Below are 17,922 nucleotides of genomic sequence, written 5' to 3' on the forward strand. Positions count from 1 at the left end.
TCGTTTTGGTCAGAAAAGACCTTTCAAATCAGTGGGTCCAACCATTAATCAAATCTTACCAAGTCCACCATAAAACCATGTCCCTAAGCACCTCATCTACACATCTTTTAAATACCTCCAGGGATGGGGACTCCACCACCTCCCTGAGCAGCCTGTTCCAATGCCTGACAACCCTTTTGGTGTTTTCCCTAGTATCCAACCCAAGCCTCCTATGGTGCAACTTGAGGCCAAGAAAAATTATTCACAAAACAACATCATTCAATACACAGGAAGGTGACTGTACTTCTACCAGGGGTCATTCATTCATGCACAAGAATCACTTTTGTAAAACAGAATAAGATTCTTTTCTTCCATGTTTAAATTAGCTTAAAAATTCTTGCAAGTATTATCCTTCATAAATCAATATTATAGAAGGCTGCAAAGCCACAGTAAAGTTTATTAAACTCATTCTGGCAACAGCTCTATCTGTACAAAATAACTTGAAGTTTGTGACTACCTTTTACAATGCTGTGACATTTAATAATATTTATATAAATGAACAATCATTAATGAAATCCTATGCTGCACAGCTTCAAAGGACATGACTTTCTTTAAAAGAAAGGGAAGAAGTGTCTTTAGACATAACATTTGCAGGTTTGGCTATGGAGAGCTGTTTAGAAAGCAATGTTTACCCTCAGCTGGAATCAATGTACTCTAGTTTCTGGAATTCTCCCCGTGAACTAGACTTATGTCATGCATGTAAAGTCCTTTTTTGTAAGAGTTGTGTTGACACAACCAACTGCTGAGTGAACTTGTGAGAGCAGAGGTTCATGCAGAGAGAAAATGGTTGATTGCTACAGTGCAAGTTCATGAAAAGAAAGAAAACGTGACAGCATGATAAAAGGTTTTTCATTGTTTGCCCCCTCACCTATTCCTGAACTCCTGCTGTGATTTTCCATTTGCTCACTTGCATGTTTTAGCCCAAAGAGTCAATTCTTGAATCCAGTGAAATACAGAAGAATTTGAGGGTTCTCCATGTCAGAAAAAGACACTTTCTACATGACATGGCTCTTTCTATGCTGAAGTATACATCAACTTAAGAAACAGCAGTTCAGGTCCTACAAAGGACAGTAAATTTTCAAACGTAGTTTACCACCATTTCACGAAAAAAAAAAATAGCTGGATTTATTTTTCTTATCGGTTTTGTTTGTAATCCATATCTTAGCATGTTGAAAGTAAATGCAAGCAGCATTTCAGAAGACATACAACGTTTTGAATGGCAAAGCATGTCTGAGACTGTTGTTCCCTGACACTATTTGTCCTTCAGGGCACTAGATGCACCATCACTGTCAATGGAACACGCACAAAGTTTTCCACCAGCCCAACCAAAGCCAGAGAAGTCCACACCACAGAACATTATGCTTTACATAAACCAGAAGCAGAATTTTTCATCCTTCTCTTCAAGCTTATCTAACGCTGTTCCTTCAGTAACATGGAAGACAATTTAAAGTTTTAGAAAACATGCCCTCTTCCTTCCCCTCTCCCACTTAAAAAAAAAAAAAAAAGAGTACTGGATGGTTCAATGAATTTATAAAGGGTTTAAATCACCAATTAAAATCTAGCTGTGAGCAAATCTTGCAGCAAATTCTGCTTCTTCATATGAATGCTGCTTGTTACAGAGCTTCACCAGTGTAGCTTTTACTGCAGAATTAAGCAACAACTTCGACTAATGATACTCAAGGAAACACCTATTGAAGACATGGCAACAGAACTCAGATCCCTGTGAAATCAGGTAATCCTTTCCTGGAAAAGTTCTCAGGAAAAAGGGCAAAGAAAATATTCTCTAACAGCAACCCCTGAATGAGGAGAGTTGTCACAGAGAGGTTAAAGCTCTTTCCTGCCTTCCCCTGTTTCTCAGAATGGACTTGCCAACAGGCCTCTTCCCTTGGATTATGAGTCAGCAACTTGTGATGAAACAGAGTCTCTGAAAACAAGAAGAGAATGAGAGAGCTGGGACTGCTCAGCCTGGAGAAGAGAAGACTCAGGGGAGTCTTAGCACTGTGCAGGAGTACCTGATGAGAGGAGTAAAGAGGAAGGAGATAGACTCTTGTCATGGTGCTTAGTGACAGGATGAAAGGCAATGAGCCAAAGCCAAAGTACAGGGCATTCTGTTCAGATGCTGGGGAAAAAAAAATGAATTCTTCTAACAGTCATCTAGTGTTAAAACAAATCTCCCAGCGAGCTTGTGAAGCTCCATCCCTGGAGTTATTCACCACCCAAATGGACAGTTTGAGCAACCTACTCTAGCTGATCCTGCTTCATTTGTCAGCAAATCAGGGTCAGGTCCAGCGGTGACCACCAGGCATCACGCAGCCCAGGGACAGGCCAGCAGGTACACAGGGACGGGGCAGGACCAAGGTCAGAGCAGGGCATCACCCAGCAGGTCAGAGCCCAGCAGGCTCCACGGCAAGCAGGGCAGGGCTGGGGCTGGGATCCAGACCAGTGCTCCCACTCTGCTGCTGAGGCAGAGGCTGGGGCCCCTGGGCTGAACTACAGAGGAGCTCCTGAGCCACAGGTGGGGGTGTTCTAGGAAGCCCAGAGGAGGCTGAGAAGGGCCAGTAAGGATGGATTAATTCATAAATGTTGATGCCAGAATGTCATTAAGAAAACAACATGCAAAAGAAGATCTAAAAAGTGAGTCGTAAAAATCTTCACTTCGACGGGTGAAAATTTCCTGCTTGACAGAAATTAGTGCTCATGTGCTCTGCAAGTTATGTACATAAATGTATCTTATATAATAAACTGGTTCTCCTTTTTTTGACTCATAGTTACTTGTTTTACTCAATATGTTTTTGTTTTTAATTTAGCAGTACTGCAATGAAGTGGATTCTTTTATTTTGAATGCTGTCAGCAACAATAAAGTTTCTGCAGACCAAATTTATGTCCTCCAATTCAATGATGTAAATCCACTCTCTTTTGATTATTCTTCATTTGCACCTGAATTTCATGTCCAGCCTCACAGTATTGCAATTGCAGCTCAAATGTACCTGACTTGGTTCCCAAATCTGTTTCTGGTACACATGAAGAAAAAGAATACAAAATGCAGTCTTCTAGGTCACATCACCTCTGAAAAAACCTAATTACTAACAGAACAAAATACTTGCTATTAATGTAATTGATGCTTTAATAATGTAATGCAAGAATCATATTATTTGGAGTTAGTTTACAAAGAGAATTTTAGCCTAAACAAGTGAGAAAAAAAAAATCATCTTCATTGTTATTTATATGGAATAACTCCCATAACAAAAAATACTAAAGAGTGTCAACAACAGTTCTGAGATGCTCATTGCAATTATCTGGACTAGTCTTGCATTCTCTGTACACACAGCTTTTTCTAAAAAAGTATTGTTTCAAATACCGGGCTTCACAAATGTAATCATGCAAACGTTTATCCTGATCCAGTATCTGACAACAATTACTTTAAAAGATGTAGGAAAACCTCTAGAAAGGAAATCAAGCAACAAAGCTCTCCACTCAAAAGAAAAGTTCTCTCCATCCCCCCAGGTGGGAATATTGCCTTCTGAACTATGCCAGGATTACCTCTTAAAATATTCTGTATATCCCTTTGCTAAGTACAGGTAGGAATTCAAGTAATTCCTACCTGGATTTATGCTACATGTATTTAGGCGTTTGCAAAGACATGGCTTTTCATTCCTTCCTACACTATTATGCCAAATGTCTGCTACTTCATAGATGTGCTTAACTGCCTTGGGAGACACAGCTTCTGCAACGCTCCTCACCTACCTGTTACAGGATCTTGCATGTATTGCATTTTAAATACTATTTAAAAACACAAATAAAAATCGCAATGTCTCTTTTTCCTCTTCTGCTGTCACGTTGAGTGCTTCATGAAAATCCTCACAATACCAAAAAGTGTTCAAAATGTACATAGCTTGTTAAATCTTCACAGTGATCTTGCAGGAATCTTAGGGGTGTACTAAGCCTGCCCTGATACTTTCCGAGGTATACAAAATATCCCCCATGCACTGAGAAACATGTTTTCCATGATTTTGTGCAAAAGAGAAACAAAGTCTTAGACACAGAAACCTTCATACCTCTGCATGAAATGGTAGCAGGTTGAACATTATGTAAATACACTGCTAGCAAATGACGATGTAACGTCCTCTTTTTCCCATCACTGTCTACAACATCTAGCATCTGATGGCCAGAACCCAAACAAACAACAACCTCTTCAAGAGGGGAAGGATTAATATCCTACAGGAAGGCACTCCAGCATATTTACATTCCTCATTGTACTCTGGTTTACATAGTTCCATTATTTTCCCTTTAAATCTCACACGTATAGCTAAGATTCCCATACTCCTCTCTTGCACATTCTCTTCACACATGTAGTATTCCATATAACAATATAACTATGTAAATGAAACGTCTTTTTTGTGCAGTCGTGGTTAGTGCATCATCTTTTGGTCCTTACAAGTTTTATTCTTTTCTGCATTGCAATGTCTTTTCCACCCTTTACCCTGACCCCGTGTAAAACAATTGAAGCCCTCTATACACAATGTTTCCCATATTAGTACCTGTGAGCCCTACTGCTCACCAGACTCCTTGATCTATGACTAAAGTCTCCTTTATTATTTCCTGCCAACCGAAAGGGAAAGGAACACAACGAAAACTGACAAAAGAATACTATGGCCAGATAACCACCACGCAGCTTATCAGCCACCATCCTCTGTGGGAGTAATGCCAGTTTCTGATATCCCAAAGCCAGCCTTTCATGAAACTTAAAGAAATATTTTTCCTTTTCTCCCCCACTGTATTTCAAGCTTCTACTACAAAATGAAGTCCCACCACTCCTTACAAGTCAACCATCTATGTGCATTACTCAATTGAACCTGGAAAAAGGGGGAAAAAAGAAAATATTTTTCAGGGTTTTTTTTTTTGAAATCTGCTTCTAGACCTGCTTGTCTCCCTAAGTTGTATAAAATCTCAGCCAAACAGATTTTTAGTTTCTTTGGTGACTTAGGGACATCCCCTACTTTTAGCTTTGATGCTGTTATAGAAAACATTTGGTAGTCTAACAGATGCTTAAAAGAAACCATTTCATGGTTCTTTTTTGTTCTTTCCTAGGTAAGGAATTCTCATTGTACTTTATACTCTTGCTGTATTTACCACTTTTTAAAGAAAAAAGGGTTTGGTTATTCAATTTGATGACTAAGCCTACACTGTATACAGCATACTTCAGGAACATGAGGAAATCACAAAGGGTTTTCTTAAACTACGACAATAGACTTTATTCAGTATGAGATAAGAATCTTCTTTTTGTAAGTAGAACTTAGACACTAATACAAGAGGAAGTTATGGCAATAATTAACAGCTACTGGGAGTGAAAGTCGTTTAGAAATATAATAAAAGCTGAGAATACTTAAACTGACTTCATCCAGAGAAAGATAAAAGAAGAGCTTACAGAAACATGGCACGAACTGCATTCATACTTAGTGTCATTTACTTTTGTAACACATTCCCCTTCCTCCACTTCTAAAGGAAATGCTGTCACAATTTTCTTTATCAGACTTCTGGAAACGGATTTACAACTAAAATTGTAAATTATAACCTTTACTATCTGCTCATTTCCATCTCGGTAAAGAATTAATCTGCTCCAAAGACTGTGCACTTTTGATTACTCAATAGCTAGAGAAAAAGTATCACAAGCATTTTTAATAATTTTTTACAAGATGAAAGAAATAAAAGCTGGTCAAAAAATGAGACTCACAAATGGTACAATTTTGAAATTCCTTCAGTTACTTGCATAACCATGCAATATGTTTTAATGACTGCAGTGATGAGATTATATAAATTTATGAAGGATATATATTTATTAACACATATACTCAGGACTCTTACTCTTCCACAGTTAGAATGTCAGGTGAACATTTCAGCTGAAAGAAAATGAATTGTGAGCTAAAGATGAGCAGTTCTGTCTCACCTGACTTACTCATGTGAAGAGCCTCTAATAGACATTATGGGGTGCATGCATTAAATTAGAAACCACGCCATCGATTTTTTTTCAAATTTCCTTTAAATAAAAAGGAAGACAAAAAGGTTAATTAAGTTCCTTCATGCAATTCTGTTAAGAATATCCACGATTACTGTAGCATGAGGAGGATATTTAATTCAAAAAAAAAAAAAAAAAAAAAAAAAAAAAAGGAGGAAGAAAGAGACACTACAGAAATATGCAGCCAGTCAGCCAGAATGACTGAACCACTGCGGCTGCTTTAATGTGATGAAGACTCTCAGAATCCTATAGCAAAACCAAAAACAAACAAACAAAACCAAAACAAAAAAAAACCCCAAACATCAAAAAAATCCTTCACAAACAAAATAAACTGTTTCTGCCTAGAAGTCTGATACAGAAAGCCTCGTAACCTAATACACAAGTATGAGTTGCTAACATGTATATTTTTTTGTGTGTTATCATCAAACCCCTGTATTTTATAATACAAAGCAGCATTCTACCATATGAGTCGTATATCCATGACTTGATACACTGGCCTACCAGGGTTTTGTTTTTCAGATTTCTAGCTTGACCAATTGCCTCAAAATAAAATAAACCATCTCAAAATTTGTAAAGAAATGCATTACTCTCGGAGACGTCACGGAGGGTTTCAGGATGCATATTTCACTTTCTGCTCCCTCACAGGTATTCTCTGCTAATTCTGTCAGAGCAGAAACTGCTCGCAGTGTTGTTTGAAAATTTAAATACGGCTTTAAACTAAAAATAATATCCTATAGAATTTTAATAAAGATATATTTGCACAACCCAAACACTATCAACTGTGAAATCATTTCTTAACAAGAACAGGGTGTCTTGGTTTTCAACATCTAAAAATAATAATATCTTTATCCAAAACGTTCCTGTAGACATTTTTCTTGTTTAATCCCCTAGAACTATCTAATATCCTCCAGATGGAGGTGTATTTCATTGAGAGAATAAATTGAAAGCAAAATACTTCTTTTGTACCTAGAGAGCAGAGAAGGCTGAAAGCAAGTATCAACAGTCTGCAAATAAAAGTTTTCATATTTGATTCCAGATTTTATTAACTACTTCAATTGAGCTTAGCCAAGACATGGCACTTCATTGAAAAGAGTGGAACTGACTCAAAGATTAATTACAGTAAAATTATCCTAATCTGTCATAAGCTCTGATATAGGAGTAAGAGGAAGTAATTTGCCTCAGTAAAAAGCAATGATCACCAAAGCATGAAAATTAACACTTCACAGAGGTAGATATTAAATGAGAAATATTAGCTGCATCAGCATATTGGAGACAATTATAAACTACAGAGGACTTCTAAGACTGAGAAATACTATAGTTTATTATGATAAAGTCAATTTTACCATTCAGTAAATGTTCACTTTGTGAATTTACCACTGCACTTCTGTCTCCTAAAAGGTAAATTGCATTACTGCTTTATAGACTTTATCTCACTTTTGTTTCCTTTATGCATTATTACTTAACTGTATCTCATGGAAACTTATTAATACACACAAAGTAAAAAATCACTGAGTATTGCTTTATTTTAGTACTTTGAGTACACAGACAACACCTGAAATATGCTCTTCAGAAAGTTTATTAGGCCAAAAGAGGTTTCTACCAGTTTCACTCGGTAGGCACTTGTGAGGAGATGAGAGCCTTATTTTTTTAACGAAGAGGAATAAATATTAAAAGATAAGTACAGCTACACAGTGAAGATACTCTGGCTTTACATCCCTGTATTACAGAATAAATTCAACCCGAAGATTTTATAACCACTAGCATTCATACTGAAAGGTACTAATGCATCATTATGATCTAGCAGGTTGCTCGCTGTGTTTTACAGCCTTTCACACTACATTAACCTTTTGTACCTCAAGTATTTATGACCTCATAAGTAAGTATTTATCAAACTGAAAGCTCATATACAGCACTATTTTAGCTATCACTGTTTAGGAACATTTATAATTTCTTTTTTGCCTGAATGTAAAATCACTTTGGTATACAGTCCATATTTTTAACAAAAACATTAATTCAAAATAAAACTATTTTTCCACTATCCATGAAAATGACTAGACAACAAATTACCAAGTGCCTCAAACATGGTCTTATGCCAACATGAAGAAAAACTTCTCATGCAAATTTTATTCTAAAATCAAATATGAATTTTTTAGAAACAGCAAATATATTTGTTATGCATTCTGCAATATTCAACAGTGTATCATAGCAAAACAATACACAGTACTTCTCCTGGTACAAGAATTATTGCAGTTACTGAAGTCACAGGTTCTCAACTACATATCATGCTCTGGATCTAACAAGAACAATAAAAAAATCCCCAAAACCTCATAATTGGGGCTGTATGTTGTGTCCCCATGCATAGCCACATTTGAGAAAAAAAAACCTGCCATAGACTACTGGATTGTACAAACATTGCACAAGTACAACATTCCCTGCAAATATTTTTCCTGACAAATGAGTGTGAAATGTGAGAAACTGAAACCCATCATGAGCAGGGCAAAACTGCAAGCTTACAAACATGCTTCTAAAATGTCTGGCTGACAAGCACCACCCCTAAGCTGAGCATGTCCCCCAGACCTCTCCAAACCCACCATCCCTCTGCTCTCTGGTAGGCGTGGGGCAGGGTGAAGGTTCATCTTGCCATGCACAGGCACCTGAGTGATGCCAAAAAGAAAGGAGAGGAAAAGAAAAGAAAGGGGGGGGAAAAAAAAAAAAAAGAAAGAAAAGGAAAACCATTGGGGAAAAGCACCACAGGGAAGGGGGAAAGTGTGTCTGCTGCTCTGTTGGCATCTTCTGCACACTTATGCAGGGAGAATGGTTGAAAGAACAAGAATTCAGCCTTAACCAACCTCCGAGGGACTTCTGCTTGCTGGTAATCATATGGAGATATAGATAACTATTGGCCTTGCCTGCTGCATCTATTACAGAAAATAAAAAACTACCTAGACCAAAAATAACTTTGCCACAGATGGAACAGATTAAGGAGCTGCTGAAGTACTTTGCTGTCTATAGTGCCTTCTTCCAGCAAGATGCTCCCAGCAGACCCCCTCCCGCTCATGTTCCTTGTCCACATTGTGACCTTCTGCCACCCTCCTTGCAGCTTTCTCGAGACTTTCAGTGTAGGTTTTAAACTCAACAACCCAGTAAGTCAAAGGCCAGTTTTCAGTCCCCCTCTCTTCTGACAGCCACAGGTCCCTGTATTTGGAAAGCTAAACAACACAGCAGAACACCTTCATATTTAGCATCCTACAGGGAGTTTTAGCCCCTTGTCACCTGACCTTTGCAGCAGTCATGTTCCCCGTATCATTTCATGCCCCATCTTTGCCCCCTCAGTCCCTTTTTTCTGTGGAAGAGAGCCAGAAAATGCACCAAAGCAAAGGTGCAGATGCATCTTGTCATTGTGTGTGGTAGCACCTCATCACATTCCCCAAGGGAGGGGTGCAGGTGGATGAAGAGTTGTTAACTTCACACACTCTGTGTGGTATGACTGAAAGTTAAACCAAGCTGCAGAGTTTTAACGTTTTTTTTCTACAAGACATACATTTCCTAAGTAACAGAATTTCTTATAACTTCTTTTTTCTTATTCATACACTTGAAACAAAGCATTCACACAAATCAAGATGAGACTGTGATCTATGCAACGCTCAATGCTCCAAAAGCACACATCAGTTCAAAATTAAATTCAGCAAGAGCATTCTGTTGTTATGGGAAAAAGACTGTCTCTCAGCCTAGACACTTGGGCTCAGGACAGCCTGCTTCTGCAATCTGTTTTGCCACAGATTTGCCTCTAGCAGGTTATTTAAACTACTTGTACCCTAGTTCCTGCTCTGCAAAAGTGAAAAAAAAAAACAGAACTACAATAATTGTAATTCTGCAAAATCTCACAGAATGGTCACAAGGATGAAATCAATCTGTTCCTGAGATGCTTGGAGGGGATCATCCTCTAAACTCAACAAGAAAGTTGAAGAAACTCACACTGGATGAAAGCCGTAGCATCACACTGAGAAATATCTCTGTCTTATAGTCCATTCCCAAATCTAAAGAACTCTTGAATATGAAGTATCATTATCATTTGAGATCACCAGCTTGTAAGCTCTCCATCTCAAACTGTTCTGTGCTACCCTGTGAGAGTGGTAGGAAATGCACTTCAACTTCCCTCATTTAAGAAACTATTACCTGGAACAATGTCAGAAATTTTAGAGAAAACAAAGAAGGGTCACCTGGCATTCAAAATCAGACTTGAGCAGCCCTATAATGCACCAATAGATTGCCCTGTGCCCTGACAAGCTGCTAGTAATACAAACCACTTAGTCCCTCAGCTGCTCCAAAGCAGCCAACGCGCCCTGGTCCTCAGGCAGCAACACAGCATGCCACACACTCTCTCAGTCACTGTGACATCTCTATCAGAACAAAAAAACACAGTAAGATTCGATGGCATTGGTTACATCTCTGTGACAAGGTAATTCATCAGCACCAACAAGCTTGTACAGTGCAACACTGAACCCCCATGTTCTACTCCTGCAGCACTAGCATCAGCCTCAGATATTTTGTGCCTCTCCCATGCAGCCTTTATTGTACAGGAGAGTGGACAATGAATTCACTACTACAGAGATAATACTCAAGCAAACAAAGAAAACAAAACCCTCTTCAAGACCTCATAGTGCTCAAAGCTCTTTCTGTTAGTAATAAAATTGACCTAGTGTATGCACTAGGATATTATTTTAACAAATCTTATCAGAAAAAGGTCAAGGCTCAACAGTATTTTAGCAAATGTGAGAGCAATAAATGTATCACCTGGACACAACTCTATTTACCAAAGAGCCCATAAATAATGTAAAATAACATTTTATAATAATGTAAATAACACTTGGCATGAAAGATCTACTCTTACTGAAAACTGCTGAGCAAATAGGGCATTTGATCAGTAGGGCAAGGTGTTAGAAAACATCCCTAAAGGATTAGCACTTTCAGCTGTAATTTCCTAGGTAATTCCCCTTTCTTCACCTCAGAAGTATGATCAGGAACAATTCCTTGTAGTAAATGCACAGGTTTCTTTGCAGGGGGCAACAAACTTTGACAAACACACCCCCTCCCCTCTTTTGAGTCCCAGCAGCATGAACATTCACCTGAGGGCACACAGCTTTCCAGAAGAGAATGGAGTATGCCTGTAATGCCCATTACATCCTAAACTGTAAAACAGATTCAGGTCTAGTCTAAACTGGAATGATTACTCTGATACCTGTGGAATGAGTATGCTATACATGCAGCACCCTCCATGTGAATATCTTAAGTAATATAAGTCACTCTATGCTGAGTCAAAAAGTGTCCTCTTACTTGTAATAAGGACAAAGCCCCATTCTTCATGGAAGAAAACAGATAGACATATAGATGAAAATGCAAAACTTGAATACTCAAGAATATGAGTTTTCCTCCCTTCCCACTGAAGGCAAAAGGCTTAAAAGCACAGGATCCATTAAGTTCAATCAAAATAAAAACCACCAGGCTCCTAAGCTATGCTAGCTAGCTGGTTCTAAAATTATGAGGTCTAAATGATCAGTATCTAAAATAGGTCAAATCAATAATTAGGAAGCTATTCAAATTTGGTCCAATATGAGTGTTTAGGTTAAGGAATCTGGACATACTGAGACTAGATTCAGTTTGCTACCCAAAAAATTTGTCTAAAGGGATATTAAATAGCTGCTGATAGTAGAATACAATTTTATATAATGGGTGATAAGTGATTAGTAGGGCCACCACATGTCTGAAATGTGACCTACAAAATGACTTGTTTTTACTTTAGAAAAGACTTGCTACTCATGCATGGTTAGGATTATTACCATCATCTGTATCATTTAGCATGCAGTGAATACATGTTGCATTTATAGGCATGGAATAATTTATAGGCACTTGGATTCTTAACTTTGAAAAACCCTAGACAAACATTCCAACTTCTCAAATTGCATCTGGATAAAAGTTCCAGGCAGAAAATTAGATGCACTGGGCTAGGGGAGACACATGGGAGCCTCGGATACAGTAAATTTACTGTCCTGAAAATATGCATTTGGAAAAAAAAAATAAAACAACAACAAAAAGAAATTAAACACACAAAAAAACCAACCCATACCCATGTTGAAAACAGAAGTATCTCTTGCTGTAACGATAAAAAAAAAAAAAGAAAAATCTTGTCTCCTTCCATTAGAAAGTGCAGAACAGAAACAGGGATTCAGACACTAGTACCTCTGACTGAACGTGTTTGTCCCCAAACCACATTATAATCTTTGGAAAGTTGATGGGCAAAAAGAGAAGCAACACTGAAAATGGCTGCAAGTTTCTTTCGAGAGAGAACAGACAGATAAAAGGAATGAATCTGCTACACTTTCAACTCAGTGGGGAAAACAGGGAGCCTAGCTCAAAAATGAGAGAAGGAAAATCCTAGAATTGGAAATGCTTGCTGGAGACAGGAAGAAGCCAATAGCAACATCTTATGCTGGTGTGAAAGTGCTTTAGCTGCCTGTGTGAGCCCTTTCACACACACATAGACTGCCAGCCTCTATCTTACCTTCAGCAATTTTACAATGACTGGAGCCTGCAGAGTTCCAAAGCTTTATCACTACAAGCATATGCTGAAGATTACGTTCCAAACAAAATTTATATAGTCCTAACAGTGGCCAGTATTGAATATCTTTGTGTATACCAGCAGGCACTGATGTTCCAGCACAAGCTAGAGGTCTCACAATTGATACGCGCCACTCAAAGTGTCACCCAGCAGCTCGTGTTGAAGACAAAATCTCATAATGCAAATGTATTCCAACACAACTATCCAGCAGCTCTGTATAAACTCGGGATCCCACTATGCAGGTATCTATTCCCAAATCTAAGAACTTTGCAGGCAGCTCTATTTGATTATTATGAACACCAATACACAAACCTTTCAGTTTGTGCAAGACTTAACTCCAAGGCTAAAGCTGTATTTTGCCACTAAACACTGTGAATCATGCTGCAAATTTACTGGGGTATAGTATCAACTGCTCATGAGTGTCAAACAACGTTCAGGATTTAGAAAAGACTCAATCTTTAACTTACAAACGTGTTCATGCCTCTTTTAACTTTTTGATTTTGTAAATCAGAAATAAATTTTAAAAACCCAGAAAGGGAAGCAAGCTTTCTAAAACCCCCTCTAATTGTCATGGATTTTAAGCTCATCACTTTAAGGGATAACTATAAAAGAAAAGTTTTCCAAGTTGCTTAGAATCTAGCTTTTTATCTGACTTTTATTTCTCTTTTACATCCATTACTTCTTAACATCATCTAATTTTTTTTTTCCCCAAACACACTGTCAAAACGAGAACACTTTCAATACTAAAAGGAGACAAAGGTAATATTTACATATAAAACACAAAGCTCCACTAGTTCCCCTGCTCCAGGTTAGGACAGTTTGCCACCTATCTATCCCAGACAGTTTTTCTATAAAGAAAAAAAAGAAAAAGGTTTTGTATGAGAACAAGGAAATACAAATATTTAGAGGTGAAACTCAGCATCTGTTCCATTAAATTTGATGACACTGTACTTGAAAAGGATAAGGAATATATGGAATGAAAGGGAAGAAATGTATCCATGAGAAACCACATTTTTCAGTACAACCCAGAGACTTCCATACCCCTAAAACCAAAAGAATAAGGACTTGGAACAAATATGCAATAGAAATGCTACATTTGCAAGTAAATACACAAGCTAAAACCAAATTTCTCTGGCCTAAAGTATTCTTTTTTTCCCCTCAATATAAGCAAAAACACAATTTCTTTTTTACTATTGTTTCATGTTAAGATTAATACTTTCAAATATTTTAAGTAAATTGACATACTATATTTTTAACAACAAATCTCAGGGCAGCAATAAAATAACATTTTTTGTAATAAGAACATATTACCAAATACAGTGCATCATTATGAAAAGCAGAGTTAGGTGTCCCAGCACTGTTATAACTTGGAAATTGTAAATTTACATAGTTTCCATTTGGTCTTGTGGACATCTCTTATCTCACCCATGACCTGCTTATAACCGAGAAGGTTTTTTAGTAACTAAAATTGCCCCCTCAGCAGCTTCGCCTGCAAACACTGCCTAGCACAGCCAGGCTCAGCCCTTTCTGGCTAGCTGGGTGATCATGCCAGCAGTATGTTGCAGGGTTGGTACACATACTCCTTTCAGATCAAATATTTAAATATTCAGACACTATTCTGGAACAGCTGGAACTTAAGTGAATCCTTATTAAATAGTTGACATCTTTTGATGTGCTTTTTATAACAGAAAAAAAAAAAAACCAACACATGCACAGAAAGCACTTGATAGTAATCACACTTCCCTCTCCTCTCTTGATGGAGTCACAACTCATTCGGCTGCTTTTTCTCTTTTTCTCTTTTTGTTTTACAAAGCAGAGAATAAAAGAAAAGTATTTTAATTATAACCCAAAGCAAAAGAGCAGATCAAAACCAACATTCCATTCTTACTTTTCAAGGTATAAGGAAGCTGAGAGGTAGTGCCAGTGTCACTACAGAATCTCCAGTCAATCAATAGATAAAAATTGAGACGTCCTCAGTGGCAAATAATCTTTGAAGTCCTCTTCTCTATAGTTAGAAAGTTCCACGTTGTCTACAGCACCTGGAGCTGTTATTGGACTTCTTGGCACAAGCTGATGAGAAGCTGCCACATGGGCCTTCCTTAACCCACTCCTTCCCACAAGCATTTTTACAGAACTGACTGCTGTGGCTACAGAGGACCCTCAACAGGGCTTAGACCTCCTCCCTTTGGACCTGAGTTTTAAATGGGCATCTCAGAATGTGTAAACTAGGTGAAGACTGACTGTAGGTCAGAGGCAGTTCCCAGAAGGGAAGGGAAGATCAGTGGCAGTGGCAACAGTTTCATTGGGTGAGATTCAAAGAGGTTCCTGCTGGAACAGCAAATGGAGAAAGTCCCTTTAAGTAAGAGCAGTAGATGACCCAAGGGGTCAGTCTTAGGAAGCCATTGAAAGGCTTTTCTAAATCAAAAATGGAACTAGATGATCTTTAAGGTCTCTTCCAACCTAAACCATCCCATAATTCTATGATATGCTGACACTACAACACAGCTCCATGGCATACCATCTGAAAAAGCATCTAGAACCAGCAAGATGCAGCAATCTAGACACAGAAATACCAGAGAATTTGTCTATGTCAGCTATATATTCCCTTCAGAAGCGTACAGGAACCTCTCCATGCCACATCAAAATCAAAGGTGGCTTTGTAACTCCTACTGGGAGGGAAAAATGAAAGCTAGCAACTAGATAAACCTGGAATAAGCAGCAACTGGGAAGAAACAGGAATACTGAAAAACAACATAACAGGAAACCCAGAGGAGGATTGTAAAACAGGAATGAAGGGTTGTAAAGATGAAAGGGAAGACAAAACAACTAAAACAGACACAAAGAAGCAAGCAAAAGGAGAGGCAGGTTTTGCATTTATACAGTTATTTTTTAAAAAAATAATAATTTAAAAAGAACAAAACATATGGCAACTACTTACATCTAAAAAACCCTCCAGTAAGATCAATTTATACTTTAATTAGCTGACACTGTCCTTTTTGAAGTTAACAACTGTTCATATATGAACATGCAAGAACCTTAATTTTGTATAGAGCAACTAAGCAGCTCTTACACAAAGAGAAACAGTAGTTTTGCTTTTGCTGTGGGAAAACTGCATATAATGTTTTGGTAGAGCCACTCTACTGTAAAAGCATATCTTAAAACACTAATTATCAAATACACATATTTAAAACAGTGTCTACCTAGAAGATGCAACTCTAAGATATAAACTGGCTCAACAGGGAACAAAACCTAAGACAGCGAAGGTAAAATTCATTTTCAAAGTACTTGAATTTTAAAAATAAGGCTATTGATCAGTGCATGTATTATTATTCTAATTTATTGATGTTAAAAATATATTTTAAAGCATTTTGGTTTTAGTAGCAGTTAAAGCATGGTAAAAAGAATAATAAAAATCATTTCTTTAAACAGTGATATTCATATTAGAAACAAAAAATGATATATTCAGATCAGATGCTCTAAGGCAGTTATCTTAGTTCCCATTAACAGTTTTAAGCATAAGTTCCCTGCAGTTTAGAGGACAAAGGTATGGATGCTGCCATAACCAAAGTCCATCTCCCATCGCCTCATGGCCTGAATGGAATTCCTAGCTGCATTATCCTCCAGTAGAACCAGGGCATAAAAACCCCACTATTCTGGTCTTCCCCAAACTGCTGCAAAGATCTTGACATGTAGATTACTATTTCCATGTCACACTTTTGAAAGAAGAAATTGCCAGATCTATGTAGGATTAATTGAAGAGAGAACAAAACCAGGTTACTCTTACTTGTCCTTCATCTGGCATTTCTAGCTGTTTCTACAATCAATAAATTAGTGGCCATTTAATGTCTAGATCTATACAATTTAAAATGGGCAGCCAAATCTTTCTGTCTATTCACAGAAAGACCAAGTCCAGCATAATGTGAGTGCTAAACTATTAGCTCAGTTTAATTCCTTTTCTGGTCAAGTCAGAAAGGAAGAACTTTGAACCATCTCCTGAATGTATATCTAGTTAATAAGAAAATTGTCCTCTGCTGCCTTCTGCCTGTGCTCTGTATTTCCCCCTGTCACATCACTGGTGGACCATACAGCAGCTTCAAACCTCCAGATGGATTCACCTGCTTGCAGGTTAAGCCAAGACAGATCTACATGTCTCACTGCTGTCTTTCTAATAGCGACAGATAGCAAAGTTAAACGTTGGAATCAAGTCACTCTTCCCTACTGACTGACCCTAGGAAGTGAACAGATTAAGCTGGGGGAAGTGGAAGCAAACCCACACTTGAGTAACGTTTAATTAAAGTAATTCTGTGGGTAGGTTGGTGTGGGTGTGTGTGGTGGGGACAGCCAAAGAAATAAGTGTGTGGAAAACGAAAGGAAACATGAGAGTATAAACAGGATTTGAAAAAAATACATTTTCAATATTTCAGTATGGGTTGGGGGATAATGAGCCACTAAGCAATCCTTAGCTGGGACCTATGTGTAGTCACACAGGAGAGTAAGCTTAGCTCTTGTGTAACCCTGAGCAAAGGCTGTCAGGTGAATGTGAATGCAGCCCTATGATTTAAGAAGAGAGGAAGCCTATCTGAATGATCTTCATAGCTTTTAACTACAAACCTTGGTTGTTTTCCATCTACCTGGGCTAAGTGACCATTCTGACCTATCTAATAGAGACTCACTTTCTCACAAACAAGGACCTAAGGATGTTGCTGGATAACCGAGGAGTTACAATCATACTCTCCTCATATCACTGCACAAAGTCCTCCAGGCAACACAGGAGTTTATATTGCAACTACAAAGAGTTAGTGCAGGAAAAATCGACAACTCCTGATAAAGTTGCAAACCATTAACTATCATTTGCATGCCAATTACAAGAGAAGGGAAAACATCATTAGTCTTACCCAACCTAGAACAGCCACTCCTGTATTTAGTGAAAATGAAAGCTAATTTTCACAAAAAAAAAATCCCTCCTGTAAGGATCAATTTTAATTACCATGTTATAATGTGCAGCAGAGATGCAGAAGGTCAAATACAAAGTTGTAATTAGCTATTTCATCATCCCAAGATTCCCTTTGAAATTTATGCTCAGTTTATTCAGCAAAATGTGCAACAAATGATTTTCTCAATACATCAGAACTCAAAGCACAGCCAAAGCATTTGGATGCCACAGCTACTTAGACTGCACAGAGAAGAAAAAGTCAATAAAGTAGCATGTAAAAGAGTTGGTATGGAGAAGTATGGAGCCCAAGAGACAATACAA

The 17,922-nt window shown here is 37.9% G+C and overlaps 1 protein-coding gene across 1 annotated transcript in view; it reads right to left on the reverse strand.

Annotated features, from left to right (window-relative positions):
- Positions 1 to 17,922, reverse strand: part of LOC103768611 (RNA binding protein fox-1 homolog 1) — a gene marked incomplete at its 3' end in the record, with an annotated part of 56,447 nt that overhangs the window by 30,418 nt on the left and 8,107 nt on the right. The window contains exon 2 of the mRNA XM_008935763.1: positions 15,288 to 15,293. Within this exon, the coding sequence (XP_008934011.1) occupies positions 15,288 to 15,293 (6 nt within the window). The remainder of the gene's footprint in view (positions 1 to 15,287; positions 15,294 to 17,922) is intronic.

Source organism: Merops nubicus, unplaced genomic scaffold, assembly GCF_000691845.1.
Source record: "Merops nubicus isolate BGI_N331 unplaced genomic scaffold, ASM69184v1 scaffold15122, whole genome shotgun sequence".
In the NCBI taxonomy this organism is placed as follows: Eukaryota; Metazoa; Chordata; class Aves; order Coraciiformes; family Meropidae; genus Merops; species Merops nubicus.